Source organism: Callithrix jacchus, chromosome 5 (assembly GCF_049354715.1).
Source record: "Callithrix jacchus isolate 240 chromosome 5, calJac240_pri, whole genome shotgun sequence".
Taxonomy (NCBI): domain Eukaryota; kingdom Metazoa; phylum Chordata; class Mammalia; order Primates; family Cebidae; genus Callithrix; species Callithrix jacchus.
The window spans coordinates 104,736,424-104,754,726 of NC_133506.1; the positions used below are offsets into that span (position 1 = coordinate 104,736,424).

The following is an 18,303-nucleotide window of genomic DNA, read 5'->3' on the forward strand; positions in this document are numbered from 1 at the left end:
GAGAGATTGAGAACCAACAACCAACCAGGTCCCTCCCCTTTAGCATCAAGGCAGCTTTTAGCCTGTTCTTCCCCACCCTAGCCACTGGGGGGCAACAGCACACTGGCCTTGCCCCCAGTAGAGCCTTGGGCATGACTGATTGGCCAAGATACTGAGGCCAGACCCCAGCCCTGGAACACCTGGCTCCATCACAGGCAGAAGGTGGAGGGGGCGAGCAGGGTGCAGTTGCATACACCTGTAGTCCCAACTACTCAGGATGCTGAGGTGAGAGAGGATTGCTTGAGCCTAGGAGTTTGAGGCCAGCCTGGGCAACACAGCAAGACCCCATCTCTTAAAAAAAAAAAAAAAAGTTGGAGGAAGCTGCCAGGTTCACTGCAGCTCTGTACCAGTGTACTGAGCCCTACTTAGTAATGGAGCCCATCTCTCAGGCTTAAGAACTTAGATTCTGAAGTAAGGCAGATTTGGTTTAAATTTCAGCTTTTTGCTTATAGCCATTACTGGAAAAAAGAATAAAACGAAAATAAATAAATAAATTTCAGCTTTGTTGTTTATTACCTGTGTTATCTTAGGCAAGTAACTTCATCTTTCTGGGCTTCAATATTCTTATTCATTTAATAAATTTATCAAATGCTTGCCATGTACCAAGCATGTCTTAGATGCTAGAGAGACGAGTGAACAAAATGAATGAATAGCCGTTCAAGCTTACATTCCAGTAGAAACAAAAATATACAGTCTGTTAGATAATGGTAAGTCATAAGGAAAAGAAGTCAAAGAAATAAGTGTGGGAGGGTGCTGAAATTTTGGGGTATTCAAAGAAGGTCTCATTGAGAAGGTAGCACTAAGGAAAGTAACGGAATGAGGCATACGGATATCTGAAGGAAGAGCTTTCCGTACAAAGGCCCTGAAGTGGGAGAGTGTCTGGCATGATCAAAGAAGAGCAAGGTGGAAGGCTGAGGCAGGCGGATCACCTAAGGTCAAGAATTCAAAACCGGACTGACCAACATGGAGAAATCCTGTCTCTACCAAAATTACAAAAATTAGTGGTGGCGCATGCCTGTTACCCAAGCTACTCAGGAGGCTGAGGCAGAAGAATCACTTGAACCCAGGAGGCGGAGGTTGCAATGACCCAAGATCACGACACCACTCCAGCCTGGGACAACAAGAGTGAGACTCCGTCTCGGAAAAAAAAAAAGAAGAGCAAGGTCAGGGTGTTTGCAGCAAGGGAGTAAGTCAGGGTATCAGGAGATGAGGTCAGGATCTCATCTTTCAGATCATGTAGAACCTTAATGAGGTATATTTTGGCCTTTATTCTGAGGTGGGAAACCACTGAAGGGCTTTGAAAAGGGAGTGATATCATTTGATACACCTCAAAAGGTAATTCTAGGCACCAAGACGATTCAAGGGAGAAAGAAACAGATGGTGCTGGAACAACTGGGTCTCTATTGGGGAAAAAAAATTGAATTGCAGCTGGGCGCAGTGGCTCACACCTGTAATCCCAGCACTTTGGAAGGCCAAGGCAGGTGGATCAAAAGGTCAAGAGTTCAAGACCAGCCTGGCCAAGATGATGAAACCCTGACTCTACTAAAAACTACAAAAATGAGCCTGGTATAGTGGCAGGCTACCTGTAATCCCAGCTACTTGGGAGGCTGAGGCGGGAGAATCACTTGAACCTGGGCAGCAGAGGTTACAGTGAGCCAAAATTGTGCCACTGCACTCCAGCCTGGGCAACAGAGTGAGACTCTGTCTCAAAAAAATTGAATTGCAACCCCTACCTCACTCCATATACCAAGCCTAGTTTGGGGTGGGCCACAGATGTAAAACTCGAATGTAAAAACTCAAAACATAAAGTTTATAGAGGAAGCAGGGAATGCTTCTATGACCTTGACATAGTCAAGATTTCTTTTTTTTTTTTTTTTTTTTTTGAGACGGAGTTTTGCTCTTGTTACCCAGGCTGGAGTGCAATGGCCAAGCCAAGATTTCTTAAGACAAAAAGGACTAACCATAAAAGAAAAATTTGATATATTGCACCATCAAAATAAGTCTTGGCCGGCCGGGCATGGTGGCTCATGCCTGTAATCCCAGCACTTTGGGAGGCTGAGGCAGGCAGATCACCTGAGGTCAGGAGTTCGAGACCAGTCTGACCAACATGGTGAAACCCTGTCTCTACTAAAACTACAAAAATTAGCCAGGTGTAGTGGCTGGCACCTGTAATCTCAGCTACTCGGGAGGCTGAGGTAGGGAGAATTGCTTGAACATGGGAGGCGGAGGTTGCAGTGAGCCAAGATTGTGCCACTGAACTCCAGCCTGGGCAACAAATCGAGACTCCATCTCAAAAAAAAAAAAAAAAAGTAACTGAGCATGGTCCCTATAGTGCCTATAGTCCCAGCTACTCAGGTGGCTGAGGTGGGAGGATTGCTTGAGCCTGGGAGATGGAGGCTGCAGTGAACTGTGATCACTTCACTCCAGCCTGGGTGACAGAGTGAGATGCCGTCTCAAAAAAAAAAAAAAAGACAGGCCGGGCGCGGTGGCTCAAGCCTGTAATCCCAGCACTTTGGGAGGCCGAGGCGGGTGGATCACGAGGTCAACAGATCGAGACCATCCTGGTCAACATGGTGAAACCCCGTCTCTACTAAAAATACAAAAAATTAGCTGGGCATGGTGGCATGTGCCTGTAATCCCAGCTACTTGGGAGGCTGAGGCAGGAGAATTGCCTGAACCCAGGAGGCGGAAGTTGCGGTGAGCCGAGATTGCGCCATTGCACTCCAGCGAAACTCGTCTCAAAAAAAAAAAAAAAAAGAATGAGAAGGCAAGCATCAGAATAATGGGGGGAAAATATTTGCAAGATATATGTCTGGCAAAAAAAATTTTTTTAATTTAAAAAACCCTAGCATTCAGAATATATTTTACCAATTAGTAAGGGAAGCGATGGTAACCCAGCAGAAAAACAGACAAATAATGAGCTTAGGCACTACATGGAATGGCCAATAGATGTGTGAAATGTATGTGACAGATTGTATTTTCCACAGATAGTGGCAACTATCTTCCATCCCACATGTTCCTCTTACAGTGTCACTTTGACCGTCCTTACAATTAGAGGTAGAGCCTCTGCTTCCTTTCCTTGAAACTGGTGGACTTTTGTGGCTATTTAGGCCAATGGAGTATGATAGAAGTGACATTATGTGACTTCTGAGGTTAGATCACAAACGATGACAAAGCTTAGGCTTTATTTGCCGGAATTCTCTCTCTTTAAGCCTTCAGCCACCATGTAAGCAGTAAGACCATTCTGAGGCCACTGTACTGTAAGGAAGTCCACAGGGACCACAAGGTTAGGCCCTGGCTACATGAAGAGGGAGAGAGAGATACCTGCAGCTGCTCCAGCCCCCATCTGGCTGCATCTGTATGAGGGACCCCAAGCCAGTTCTGTCCAACCAACCTCCTAAAATCCAGACTCCTAAAACTGTGTGAGATAGTCCTTTCCGGCGGTGACGACCTACGCACGAGAACATGCCTCTCGCAAAGGATCTCCTTCATCCGTCTCCGGAAGAGGAGAAGAGGAAACACAAGAAGAAACGCCTGGTGCAAAGTCCCAATTCCTACTTCATGGATGTGAAATGCCCAGGATGCTATAAAATCACCACGGTCTTCAGCCATGCACAAACGGTGGTTTTGTGTGTTGGTTGCTCCACTGTCCTCTGCCAGCCTACAGGAGGAAAAGCAAGGCTTACAGAAGGATGTTCATTCAGGAGGAAGCAGCACTAAAAGTACTCTGAATCAAGATGAGTGGGAAACTATCTTAATAAACACATTTTGCATAAAAAAAAAACTGTGTGAGATAGTAAACGGACTGTTCATTGTTTAAGCTTCTAAATTGGAGGTTGATTTGCTACACAGTAAAGAATAGCAGGAATAGCATGCATAACTTCATTAGTCATCAAGGAAATGCAAATTAAAACCAAAATGAGATTATCACTACACACCCACCAGAATGACTAAAATGAAAACAAAAGTTACAATATCAAGTATGGGTGAGGAGGAGGAGCAATTGGAACATTCATAGGCTGCTGCTAGAAACGTATGTCCATACAACAACTTTGGAAACCTGTTTGACAGAATCTACTACAGCTGAACATAAGCATACCTTTTGACCCAACCATTTCACTCCCAACAGCAATATACATACTTATAGATACAAGAATACTCACAGCAGCATTATGAATAATGGCCCCCAAATTCAAACAACTCCAATGTTCATGAATGGTAGAATGAAAAAGTGTATCATATTCATTAAATTAAATACTATGCAGTAATGAAAACAAATGAACTACTGCTACAGGTAAATACTTGAATGAATCTTGCAAACATAATGTTGCAAGATTATGAAACAAACCAGACATGGGCTGGTTGCAGTGGCTCACACCTGTAATCCTAGCATTTTGGGAGGATGAGGTGGGCAGATTGCTTGAGTACAAGAGTTCAAGACCAGCCTGGGTAATGTGGCAAAACCCTGTCTCTACAAAAGATACAAAAAAGGCCGGGCACGGTGGCTCACGCCTATAATCCCAGCACTTTGGGAAGCCGAGGCGGGTGGATCACGAGGTCAAGAGATCGAGACCATCCTGGTCAACAAGGTGAAACCCGTCTCTACTAAAAATACAAAAATTAGCTGGGCATGGTGGCGCGTGCCTGTAATCCCAGCTACTCAGGAGGCTGAGGCAGGAGAATTGCCTGAACCCAGGAGGCGGAGGTTGCGGTGAGCCGAGATCGCGCCATTGCACTCCAGTCTGGGTAACAACAGCGAAATTCCGTCTCAAAAAAAAAAATACAAAAATTAGCCGGGCATGGTAGTTCACACCTGTACTACCAGCTACTAGGGAGGCTGAGGCAGGAGAATTGCTTGAACCCAGGGGGCAGAAGTTGCAGTGAACCAAGATTTTGCCATTGCACTCCAGCCTAAAAGACAGAGTGAGACCCTGTCTCAAATAATAATAATAACAGCCAGGCACAGTAGTTCACTCCTGTAATCCCAGCATTTTGGGAGGCTGAGGTGGAACATGACATCAGCAGTTCAAGAGCAGCCTGGCCAACATGTAGTGAAACCCCATCTCTACTAAAAATACAAAAATTAGCTGGGCATGGTGGCACACGTCCATAATCCCAGCTACTTGGGAAACTGAGGCAGGAAAATCGCTTGAACCTGCAGTGAGCCGAGATCGCGCCATTGCACTCCAGCCTGGGCAACAGAGTGAGACTCCATCTTAAAAAAAAAATTAATAAGGCCAGGCACGGTGGCTCAAGCCTGTAATCCCAGCACTTTGAGGCTGAGGCGGGTGGATCATGAGGTCAAGAGATTGAGACCATCCTGGTCAACATGGTGAAATCCCGTCTCTACTCAAAATACAAAAAAATTAGCTGGGCATGGTGGCACGTGCCTGTAATCCCAGCTACTCAGGATGCTGAGGCAGGAGAATTGCCTGAACCCAGGAGGTGGAGGTTGCGGTGAGCCGAGATCGTGCCATTGCACTCCAGCCTGGGTAACAAGAGCGAAACTCCATCTCAAAAAAAATTGCCTCTAAGATCTTTGTCCTGTCTGGAAGAACAGAGTTGCTATTTACTGAAATGGCAAAATTATTTGAGGGAGCAGACTTGGTTTTTTTTCAAGCTAGATAGTGTCTCTTTTTGTTGCCCAGGCTGGAGTGCAGTGGCACCATCATGACTCACTGCAGCCTCAACCTTCCTGAACTCAAGTGATCCTTCTACCTCAGCCTCCTGAGTAGCTTGGACTACAGGCATACACACCACATCTGGCTAATTTTTGTTTTTGTTTTGTTTTTTGAGACACAGTCCTGCTCTGCTGGGCTGGAGTGCAGTGGCACAATCTCGGCTCACTGCAACCTCCGCCTCCCAGGTTCAAGCGATTCTCCTGCCTCAGCCGCCCAAGTAGCTGGGACTACAAACATGCACGACCATGCCCAGCTAATTTTTGTATTTTTAGTAGAGATGAGGTTTCACCATGTTGCTCAGGCTGGTCTCGAACTTCTGAGGCTCAGGTAATCCACCTGCCTCGGCCTCCCAAAGCGCTGGGATTACAGGCATAAGCCACCATGCCTGGCCTACTACTGCTCTTTTCACTGTTTCCTGTTGACCTTCAGGAAAAGGAGGCCTGAGAGGCTACAATTAGACCCAACTAGGAGATTGTCCAGGTTGGTCTTAGTGTCAGGGACAGTCACTAGCCAGGGGAGACCACCAGAAGGGTCTGGGAAAAGGTGGTCGCCAAGAAGATGGGTGGAGACTTGCTGAAAGAGATCTGAAGGATGCTGGAGAGGAGACAGGAGCAATGACGTGAGGGTAGGGAGTGAGGAGGGGATGCATCAGCACCTGTACTATGCCAATAGACCCCCAAAATGGAGAAAGCCAGGCCTCTGTTCCCAGAGCCTGAAACCAGCCTCAGGAAGGGGGAGTAGAGAGTATAAAGCCTTCTGCCTAAGCCTTCAGAGGTCCACTCAGGCCCTCTTTACCATGAACTCAGGATGGAAAGGGCCTAGGATGCAGAATGGGCACCTGGAGGGTACAGGTGATGCTGTTTCACACCCTGCTGTGCTCATGACATCAGCCTTAGGAACTCAGTATAGAGGGTACTAGGCCTACCCATGTTCCCTGCTATGCCCAGTCCCAAGGCCTGAAGCCCCAGCACAGAGGGGGTTAAGGGCTCAGAAACACTTGCCTCTGGGTGGGTGGGAACTGTCATCAAGGGGCCTTGTCTGGCTTGATAATCCAGGCTGCCTATCTCTTCCACAGCAGCTGTGAAGCAGACAGGTCGTCCTGGCAGGGAGGGAAGGAGGGAGGGAGGCAAAGGCCTGACTGATGGCGGGAACCCAGGCTCCCTCAGGATCCTTTTCCACCCAACAGCCACCTTTAGAACTGTACCTGGAATAAAAGACCAAGCTTTCATGTGGTTAAAAAAAAAAAAAAACAAGGCCGGGCGCGGTGGCTCACACCTGTAATCCCAGCACTTTGGGAGGTTGAGGCAGTTGGATCACGAGGTCAAGAGATTGAGACCATCCTGGTCAACATGGTGAAACCCCGTCTCTACTCAAAATACGAAAAATTAGCTGGGCATGGTGGCGCGTGCCTGTAATCCCAGCTACTCAGGAGGCTGAGGCGGGAGAATTGCCTGAACCCAGGAGGCAGAGGTTGCGGTGAGCCGAGATCGCACCATTGCACTTCAGCCTGGGTAACAAGAGCGAAACTCCATCTGAAAAAAAAAAAAAGAAAGAAAGAAAAAAATAGAACTGTACCTGGAGACTGGAAAGGTCATGGCCCAAGTCTGGACACCAGGGTCCCCACTGACCCAGAGAACAGGAACTGGAAGCTGATGAATAGAGTTAGGGAGGTGTTGAAAGGAAAGTTTCCATTTCTGACTCAATATGTGTCTTAATAGGAGTACAATGGGCGCACTATCACATGTACGTGCACAGATATGAGTGAGCACACGTGCCCAGAGGTATGTGCCCCACTGGAGGGAGTGAACAGGGAAAGCCCACTGCAAAGCCAAAAAGGAAGGAACTTGGTGTCTTTTGAGCTCCTGTTGTTTATGTGCCAGGCTCTAGGTTAGAAATACCAACCTTCATTGTTTTCTTTTTTTTTTTTAGATGGAGTCTCACTTTGTTGCCCAGGCTGAAGTGCAGTGGCATGATCTCAGCTCACTGCAACTTCTGCCTCCCAGATTCAAGCAGTTCTCTGCCTCAGCCTCCCTAGTAGCTGGGGGATTACAGACACACGCCACCATGCCTGGCTAATTTTTGTATTTTTAGTAGAGACAGGGTTTCACCACCTTGGCCAGGCTGGTCTTGAACTCTGGACCTCATTATCTACCTGCTTCGGGCTCCCAAAGTTCTGGGATCATAGGCGTGAGCCACCGCGCCGAGCCCACCATCTTGTTTCATCTTCACAAGCATGGAAAATAAAGCATTTGAATCCCCCCTTTTTTTTTTGAGACAGAGTCTCTCTCAGTAGTCCAGGCTGGAGTGCAATGGTGCTATCTCAGCTCACTGCAAACTCTGCCTCCCAGGTTCAAGAGATTCTCCTGCCTCAGCCTCTTGAGTACCTGGCATTACAGGGGCCCACAACCACGCCTGGCAATTTTAGTATTTTTAGTAGAGACAGTGTTTCGCCATGTCAGCCAGGCTGGTCTCAAACTCCTGACTTCAAGTGATCCACCCACCTCGGCCTCCCAAAGTGTTGGGATTACAGGCGTGAGCCACCGCACCTGGCCTGAACTCCATTTTACTGTTGAGGAAGCCAAGACTCTAAGATCAGGTGCAGGGGCCAGAGTCACTCAGCAGGTAGTGTGGTGGAGCCCAGACTCTAACAAGTCAATCAAAGCTGTGCTTATTCCCTGCTAGCTCTCAGGACTCCTAGGCAGGAAGCAAGAGAACCTAAGGCAAAACCCCTAACTCTGAAGGCTAAAGCTCTGGTTCAAGACAAACGTGGGCTGTGATTTCAGAAAAAGTGACCTTCATGAGAAGGCCTAGCTCATAAACTGCAGAAGGTCAGAGAAAGGTGAGGGGATTAGAAAGAAAAAAAAAAAAAGAAGAAAAAAGAAAAAAAAAGGAGAGGGGACTGTTGCTGGATTGCAGCTGGCCAAGAGCTGTGCATAGCAGAGGCTTAGAAGGGATTCGATGGGCTAGGTGGGGTAGCTCAAGTCTGCAGTCCCAGCACTTTGGGAGACTGAGGCAGGCAGATCACCTCAGGTTGGGAGTTCGAGATCAGCCTGACCAACATGAAGAAACCATATCTCTACTAAAAACACAAAATTAGACAGGCATGGTGACGTATGCCCGTAATCCTAGCTGCTTAGAAGGCTGAGGCAGGAAAAACCCTGGAGGCAGAGGTTGCGGTGAGCAGAGATGGTGCCATTGCATTCCAGCCAGGGCAACAAGAGTGAAACTCCATCTCAAAAAACAAAAAACGATGCAGCTGGGCGAGGTGGCTCACACCTGTAATCCCAGCACTTTGAGGCGGGTGGATCACCTGAGGTCGGGAGTCCAAGACCAGCCTGACATGGAGAAACCCCAACTCTACTAAAAAAATACAAAATTAGCTGGGCATGGTGGTACTGCCTGTAATCCCAGTTACTCGGGAGGCTGAGGCAGGAGAATTGCTTGAACCCGGGAGGTGGAGGTTGCAGTGAGCCAAGATTGCACCACGGCACTCCAGCCTGGGCAGCAGGATGAAACTGTCTCAAAAAAAAAAGGCGGGGGAGATTAGATGACTAGGCACAGTGGTGCATGCCTGTAATCCCAGAACTTCAGAACTTTTAGAGGGCGAGTTGGGAGGTTAGCTTGAGGCCTGGAGTTTGAGACCAGGCTAGGTCTCATAGTGAGGCTCCCCATGTCTATTTTTCTTGAGACGGAGTCTCGCTGTTGTCAGCCTGGGCTGGGGTGGAATGGTGCGATCTCAGCTCACTGCAACCTCCGCCTCCCAGGTTCCAGCAATTCTCCTGCCTCAGCCTTCTGAGTAGCTGAGATTACAGGCGCCCACCACCACACCTGGCTAATTTTTGTTTTTGTCATTGTTTTGAGAAGGAGTTTCACTTTTGTTGCCCGGGCCGGAGTGCAATGGCGCCATTTCAGCTCATTGCAACCTCCACCTCCCGGGTTCAAGCGATTCTCCTGCTTCAGCTTCTCAAGTAACTGGGATTACAGGCATGCACCACCATGCTGGGCTAATTTTGTATTTTTAGTAGACATGAGGTTTCTCTGTGTTGGTCAGATTGGTCCTGAACCCCCAACCTCATGTGATCCACCTGCCTCAGCCTCCCAAAGTGTTGGGATTACAGACGTGAGCCAGCAAGTCCAGCCTCAAATTTTTGTATTTTTAGTAGGGATGGGGTTTTGCTATGTTGGTCAGGCTGATTTCAAACTCCTGGTCTTGAGCTCCTGACCTCAGGCTGGTCTCGAACTCCTGACCTCAAACTTGCCTCAGCCCCTCAAAGTGCTGGGATTATAGGTGTGAGCCACCATGCCTGGCTAGATTTAACTGAATCTTCTGAAGGACCATGTGAGGCAGGTATTATTTTCATCCCCATAATAAATAAGGAGACTCAGAATCACATTACTGGTAACTGGCAAAACTCAGGTTTCATTCCATTGCCTCTGAAACCCAAAAAGGCCTCACAAAGACACAAAATCAAACCCTTTCCTGGAAGGTTTGTGCACAGAGCCAGGGCATGGGGTCTGGAGAGCAGGGCTGTAGTTCTGCTCACTATGAGAGGCCAAGCACTTCCACCCCAAACCTTAGTTTCTCTATCGTGAAACTGGCATGTCTTTTGGAGACTGATGGACATTGGCAAAGCCCCCAGGAAGCCATTCCTAGGACTCCACTCCCTGGAAGGGCTGCAGGGGCATCTGGGTACAGTGCTCAGCATGCACACTTCCTCATGGGGCTGAACAGCATAGAAAGTGTAAGAGGACATACACCTGAGCATATGTTGGACATTGTCTCCAGGGGTTGGCAGCCTCTATTCCACATAAGGCGTTCTCTCAACACCAGGATAAATCCCAGGTGCTGGGCCAGGGAGATGGTTCAGACAGGATGCCTATTCATGGAATGGTTGGGGATAAACAAGGGAATTTGTCATGGTGTGATGAGGACAACAGTAAGAGCAGGTCCCAAGCCTGGACATAGAGAGGCAAGTGTCAGGGAAGGTGAAGAGAAGTTTCACAGACCAGTCAAGATGAAGTGGATCATGCCTCTCTGACAAACTCCTCAATCTCAAGCCCCATTGACCACATGGAAGGTAAGGATTAGAAGGGTTTTCCAGGCTGGGCGCAGTGGCTTACATCTGTAATCTCAGTACTTTGGGAGGCCAAGGCAGAAGGAATCCTTACTCAGTTACTGTCAAGAGGCTGAGGTAGGAGGATCCCTTAAGCCCAGAAGTGAGTTATGACCATACCACTGCACCACTGCACTCCAGCCCGGGCAATAGAATGAGAGAGACCCTGTCTTAAAAAAAAAAAAGAAAGAAAGAAAGAAACAGTGGCTGGATGGGGGGCAGATCTCCTGAGGTCAGAAGTTCAAGACCAGCCTGGCCAACATGGGGAAACCCCATCTCTACTAAAAATACAAAAATTGGCCAGGCACAGTGACCCACGCCTGTAATTCCAGCACTTTGGGAGGCCAAGGCGGGCAGACCACCTGAGGTCGGGAGTTTGAGACCAGTCTGACCAACATGGAGAAAGTCCATCTCTACTAAAAATACAAAAAAATTAACCAGGTGTGGTGGCACAGGCCTGTAACCCCAGCTATGTGGGAAGCTGAGGCAGGAGAATCCCTTGAACCCAGGAGGCAGAGGTTGTGGTGAGCTGAGATCGCGCCATTGCACTCTAGCCTGGACAACAACAGCAAAACTTCATCTCAAAAAAAAGTACAAAAATTAGCCAGGTGTGGTGGCATGTGTCTGAAGTCCCAGCTACTTGGAGGCTGAGGCAGGAGAACTGCTTGAACCCTGGAGGTGGAGGTTGCAGCGAACCAACATCATACCACTGCACTCTAGCCTAGGCAACAGAATGAGACTCCCATCTCAAAACACAAACAAAACAAAAAACCAGTTTTCCAGCTTCTCAGAATTTCTCAAAGTCCTTTGTTCCAGAATGAGTTTGGCTACTGTCTGTGCTATGAGACATTGAATGAGAAAAGCATTGAATAACCATATTATTTGGCCTTTTTTTATAATAAAGAAATAAAACTGCTAATGTCATGAAACGTATTAAAGCAACCATGAGGAAAATAAGAGTAATTCTTTTTTTTTTTTTTTTTAATTTTTTATTGCATTTTAGGTTTGGGGGTACATGTGCAGAACATGCAAGACAGTTGCATAGGAACACACATGGCAGTGTGTTTTGCTTTCTTTCTCCCCTTCACCCACATTTGGCATTTCTCCCCAGGCTATCCCTCCCCACCTCCCCCCCCACTGGCCCTCCCCATTTCCCCCCAATAGACCCCAGCGTTTAGTACTCTTCTCTCTGTGTCCATGCATTCTCATTTTTCATCACCCACCTATGAGTGAGAATATGCGGTGTAAGAGTAATTCTACTAGCTGAATTTATTATTTATTTTTTAGAAACAGGGTCTCAGGCTGGGTGCAGTGGCTCACACATATAATCTCCGCACTTTGGGAGGCCAAAGTGGGCAGATCATGAGGTCAAGAGATCGAAACCATCCTGGTCAGCATGGTGAAACCCTGTACTAAAAATACAAAAATTAGCTAGAGGTGGTGGTGTACACCTGTAGTCCCAGCTATTCAGGAGGCTGAAGCAGAAGAATCGCTTAATCCTGGAAGGTGGAGGTTGCAGTGAGCTGAGATTGCGCCACTGCACTCCAGCCTGGGCAACAGAGCAAGACTCCATCTCAAAAAAAAAAAAGAAAGAAACAGGGTCTCACTCAGTCGGTCTCACTCAGTTGCCCACGCTGTAGTTCAGTGCTTTGCAATCATAGTTCACTGATGCCTCAATCCCCCTGGGCTCAAGCACTTCTCCCACCCCAGCCTCCCAAGTAGCTGGGATTACAGGCACGTGCCACCACAGCCAGCTAATTTTTAAATGTCTTTGGAGAGATGAGGTCTAGCTACGTTGACGAGGCCAGTCTGAACTCCTGGGCTCAAGCGACCCTCTTGCCTCTGCCTCCTAAAGTGCTGGATTATAGGCATGAGCCATCATGCCCAGTCTGAATTTATTTTTTTGACGTGTATCTCTATGTGTTGTGTGTCTGTGTACATGTGGGCAGTGTATATATGTGCATTTGTATGTGTGTGTTTTGCACATTATGTGTCTGTCTGTGAGTGTCTGCGGCTGCCTTCCTGTTCCTCTTTCTGTCATGCATTGTTCCTCCATGCTGAGAGGTAAAGGGAACCTGCAAGCTTTTCTTGCAGGACAATTCTCTCCTCCTCTCTGGCTTCAGTTTCTCTCCTATATAGATGGGAGACTTGAACTCCATGATTTTGAAGGACCTGTGCAGATCTGACCATTCTTTTTCTTTTTTTTGAGATGGAGTTTCGCTCTTGTTACCCAGGCTGGAGTGCAATGGTGCGATCTCGGCTCACTACAACCTCCGCCTCCTGGGTTCAGGCAATTCTCCTGCCTCAGCCTCCTGAGTAGCTGGGATTACAGACATGTGCCACCATGCCCAGCTAATTTTTTTTATTTTTAGTAGAGATGGGGTTTTACCATGTTGACCAGGATAGGATGGTCTCAATCTCTTGACCTCGTGATCCACCGGCCTCAGCCTCCCAAAGTGCTGGGATTACAGGCATGAGCCACTGCGCCCGGCCTAGATCTGACCATTCTTAACTTCATCAATCACCATACATTTTAGGACTTCTTCCAAAAAAGATCTAAAGAATAGTCAACAGCTTAAAGCTGCAGTGGCAGGGATTGAAGTTAGAAGGACAAAGGCCCCAGACTGGCCTACACCGGCCTCAGGAGAGCCATGGAGCTCCTGGTTTGGAGCAAAAGCTGTCAGAATTGAAAGTCAGGCCCAAGGCCCCAGCTAGTGTTCTCCAACCCCTGTACTGGCCAGAGAGTTTCCATGTGACTTGCAGAGAGGGAGAGGGATTCACATTCCAACTCCCTGTGGGCTGCTGGGTAGGCAGAGGAATGGAAGAACAACTATCCAGGAAGACAGCCCTGGGTGGGAAGTGAAGTGTCCTCAGCCCTGCTTTGGCCCCTGCTGGCTCCTGATAAGCAGGAGGCTGCTGGGCCCCCACCCTGATAGCTCAGTGTCTGCTTATCAGGGTCCTTCACTATCCCACCCAGGCCCAGACTCTCCTCCAACCCACACCCTGCTCACAGAAATCCCCACCCCTGGCCAGGGACCACAGCCACAGGACCTCTGGCTGGCTGAGATAATCTCTCTCCTCTCCCTTCAGGACCCCTAGGTTCTGCCTATGCTCATTTTGGACTCAGCCCCCAGGGACTAGGCAGAAGCCTAGGGAGTAAGTGGCATGAATTGTGCCCTAGTGCATGAAGCCCCTCACTCTGTTGAAGGAGCTTGAGCTGTCTGTGGGGTCTCTGAGTGGAGGTGGCCTGGCAGAAGGGACACAGGACAGGAAAGGGGGTCAGGGGAAGCAGGAGCAGACATAATGACAATGCCTCACCTGGTTAAGGCAGCTGGGTTTCTGAAGCTTTCTCACTCTTGAGTGTGTGTCTGTCTGTGTGTGTATGTGTGTGTGTGTATGTGTGTGTGTGTGAGAAAGAGAGAGAGAGCGAGAGAGAGAGAGAGAGAGACAGAGGAGTCTCACTTTGTTGCCCAGGCTAGAGGGTAGTGGTGCAGTCTAGGCTCATGGCAACCTCCACCTCCTGGGTTCAAGCAATTCTTGTGCCTCAGCCTCCCAAGTAGTTGGGATTACTGGTGCACGCCACCATGCCCATCTAATTTTTGGATTTTTAGTAAAGACGGGATTTCACCATGTTGGCCAGGCTGGTCTCGAATTCCTGACCTCGGATGATCCACCTGCCTCAGCCTCCCAAAGTGCTAGGATTACAGGTGTGAGCCACTGTGCCTGGCCCTCACTCATCTTTTCTTTCTTTCCCTCCCTTCCATACTTCCTTTCTTCCTTTTCTCTCTTTCTTTCTTTTTTTTGAGATACTCTCCCTCTATAACCCAGGCTGAAGTGCAGTGGTGAAAATATGGCTCATCACAGCCTCGACCTCCCAGGCTAAAGTGATCCTCTCACCACAGCCCACCAAGTAGCTGGGATTACAGGCACATGCCAACACACCTGGCTAATTTTTTTTTTTTTTTTTTTTTGTACTTTTAGGAAAGACAGGGTCTCACTATGTTACCTAGGCTGGTCTTTTTTTTTTTTTTTTTTGAGACGGAGTTTCGCTCTTGTTACCCAGGCTGGAATGCAATGGCGTGATCTCGGCTCACCGCAACCTCCGCCTCCTGGGTTCAGGCAATTCTCCTACCTCAGCCTCCTGAGTAGCTGGGATTACAGGCTGCGCCACCATGCCCAGCTAAGTTTTGTATTTTTAGTAGAGATGGGTTTCACCATGTTGACCAGGATGGTCTCAATTTCTTGACCTAGTGATCCACCCGCCTCAGCCACCCAAAGTGCTAGGATTATAGGCGTGAGCCACTGCGCCCGGCCTTCCAGACTGGTCTTGAACTCCTATGCTCAAGTGATCTGCCCCCTAAAGTGCTGGGATTATAGTCATGAGCCACTGTGCCTGGCCTCTCACTCGTATTTCTGACTGACTCTTCCAACTTGGCAAGGTGTGTATAAACACCAAAGCTCAGAGAAGCGCAATTTGTCCCCAGTCACACAGTTCGTGAGACAGAGGAAAAAAGGAAACTGACATTTGTTTCATGTGTGCTAGGCCCTGATCTGGGAGCTTGAGATGAGTGCTCATATAACCGTCCTCATCACTGTGTAAGGTAGGTATTGATAGCTGCCATTTTTATTTTGAGGAAACGGAGGCTGGGAGCATTTGGTCCAAAGTCACAGAGCTGGATGCAGCAGAGCTGAGACTGTCACTTAGGACCTGTCACCTCTAGACCTGGGTTTTCGCAGTGGTCCTAGGCTGCTTTCAAGAATATTCCATGGGCTTTCAGATGTTCAAGGACAGGCCTTGTGGGGATCCCTGTGGGAATGGGGTGAGGTGGGAATTAACTTGTTTGAACCCCTTCTGATGACTGGCACCAGTGCAATGTAAGTCCTCACCAGCAGCTGATCCCCTAGATCTGGCAACTCTGTGAACAGGGGACTGCCGTTATTCCTATTCACCAATAAGAATAGGGAGGGTCCCAGAGAGAAAAATGGCTTGCCCGAGAGAGCCACAGCTTTGCCGTCTGCCTCCTCAGGCCAAGGTCTCTCTCCTCCCCCACATTACATTGGGCTCAGCTTGATGTAGGCTGGAACATTTATTTAGTTGCTGATTATGTGATAGAAGTACATCAGTCAAGAAACAGGACCCTCATTGTTACTTACTTAACGTGAATATCATACAAATAAATAAGCCCCTATCAGGGGGACTTAAATAGTCTGGGAAGACTTTCCTGCAGAAGTAACACTTAGAGACGTGAAGAGGGAGGCTGGCCGGGTGGTTCATGCCTGTAATCCCAGCACTGAGAGGCTGATGCAGGTGGATCTCCTGAGCCCAGGAGTTTGAGAGCAGCCTAGGCAACATAGCAAAACCCCGTCTCCACTAAAAATACAAAAATTAGCCAGGTATGGTGGCACATGCCTGTAGTCCCAGCTATTTTGGAGGTTTGAGGTGAGAGGATCACCTGAGCCCAGGAGGTCAAGGCTGCAGTGAGCCGTGATCACGCCACCACACTCCAGCCTGGGTGACAGAGTGAAATTTGTTTCAAAGAAAGGAAGGGATAAAAAAAAAGAGATCTGAAGAGGGGCCAGGAGCTAACTAGACAAGAAAGGAGGGAAGACCATGCAAAGCAGAGGGTAGAATATGTGCCAACATGCCATGGCCACAGGAAATAGAACACCTCCATAGAACCCAGAAAAGGTTGGGTCTCTTCCCACTTCCATCCTGGTTTAGTCTGCCCCTGCAGGAGGGGTATAACTGCCTCCCAGCACACAGACCAGACTGTCTGGGGTAGGGAAGAGGGAAGGGATTGTTCCCCAGAATGGGGATTCTAAACAGTGGAGGCCCTGCTTTGAAGAGCCTCTCCCCTACCCCAGAGGCAAAGAATCAAACAGTGCTAGGCTCTCACTGGAAGTGCCTTGAGCATTGAAGAACAGGTCCACAAGAGCTGGGGATTCAGCTGCTCTCAAATCTCCTAGTAGAGCACCCCTGACCCAGAGGACCTTGCAAGGGCAGTGGTAGGCAAGGAGTCTCTCTGCCTCTCTAGGTCTGGCCTCCTTGGGCTCATGATAAACATAGGGACAGGGCCTGGGAACAGAAATTTAGGCTGGGGGTAGTGTGAGCTCACCCACCAGACAGATCCAGCTGCCAGGACCCTTCCTGTCCTATATAGAGATTCAACTAACATTGCCCACCATCACTGCAAAACAAAAACAAAAAAAGCAAAAACTAAAAACTTTCCACCAGGGATCTGGCCAGCAATTAAGCCCTGATGAATGGGATGAGGCAGTTCTTTCTCCTTCCCTTCCCAGCCCAGCCGAGATAATCAGCTTCTTGGGGATGGGAGTGAAGGGTGAATCTCAGGCTTAATGTGGTCCACTAGAGGGTATGTGAAAAAAGTCCTATTAGGGAGAGAGGCCAGTGACCCTTCTTTCATGGATTCTAGCAGGGCAAGGGTTAAGAGGCAGGGCCAGGAAAAGTGCCCCACCCAGGGGAGGGACTGGTATGTTAAAAGGCAAGCAGCTTGAGGAAGAGGAAGGGACAGATCCTCCCTGCATCCAAAGGCCTCCTCAGTCTGCAGCTCCAGCTCCAGCTCCAGGTAAGTGCACCTTCTCTGGGTCTGCCTGCCTATCTGCTCGTTGGACTGAACAGAGGGAACCTTCTGCATCATTATGCCATCTCTGGCTGGTTTAACACTGGCCCTGGGTCCCCAAGAGATCTCAACTGACCCTAGCTCCAGTCCCCTTCCCATAACCCACCTGGGCTGTGCTTGATCACAGAATCAAGGAGACACTGGCCTGGGAAGGGAGCTGTAGAGCAGGGACTGTGGAGCTGTGTGTGTTCAGCCCTGACCTGTCCTGTCCTGCCCCCAGCCCACAGTGTTTTCCAAGCCATGCTTCCTGTGACCTCGATGGGGCCCTGGCTGGGATATCATCATATACTGTAAGTTTGCGATGAGACACTACAGTATAGATGATGTACTAGTCTGGGCACCCCCAGCTCTGGGGCCTGACAAGGAGGGCAGGAGAGATGCTGCGAGTCCAGGAAGCTCTCTGCTCAGCCTATCACAGCCTGCCGACTGCCAGGGCACTTGGGAATGGCAAGGAAACCGTTACCATTACTGAGTTTAGTAATGGTAACGGTTCTCTTGCTGTACCCAGAAAACGTGCGAGAAGAGAACTCAGGACCCTGGAGCAGACTACTAGGAGACTCCAGCTAAAATAAGGCAGGGGTGGGGGCGTGGGATGGGGGGTGGATGGAGGGAATACATAAATTTTCTCTTTCCTGTTGTAAAGAAATAAAGCTAAGGCCAGGCACGGTGGCTCACGCCTGTAATCCCACCACTTTCAGAGGCCAAGACAGGAGGATTTCTGGAGCCCAGGAGTTTGAGACCAGCCTAGGAAACATAGTGAGACTCAGTCTCTACTATTAAAAAATAAAAATAAAGAAATAAAATAAAAGGAATAAAGATGAGAACCAG

General features: G+C 48.6%; 1 protein-coding gene and 1 long non-coding RNA gene across 2 annotated transcripts; both read left to right on the top strand.

Annotated features, from left to right (window-relative positions):
• The first annotated feature begins 3,472 nt into the window (after window positions 1–3,472).
• LOC108591802 (small ribosomal subunit protein eS27) lies at window positions 3,473–3,798 on the top strand. The gene has a single exon (XM_017972567.4). The coding sequence runs from the start codon at window positions 3,505–3,507 to the stop codon at window positions 3,757–3,759; it is 255 nt and encodes an 84-aa protein (XP_017828056.1). The 5' UTR covers window positions 3,473–3,504; the 3' UTR covers window positions 3,760–3,798.
• Window positions 3,799–17,359: 13,561 nt separating this feature from the next.
• On the top strand, window positions 17,360–18,299 carry LOC103793199 (uncharacterized). The gene is made up of 3 exons (XR_620181.5): window positions 17,360–17,421; window positions 17,696–17,765; window positions 18,174–18,299. It is a non-coding gene; the product is annotated as an uncharacterized LOC103793199 (long non-coding RNA).
• The last annotated feature ends 4 nt before the right edge of the window (window positions 18,300–18,303 follow it).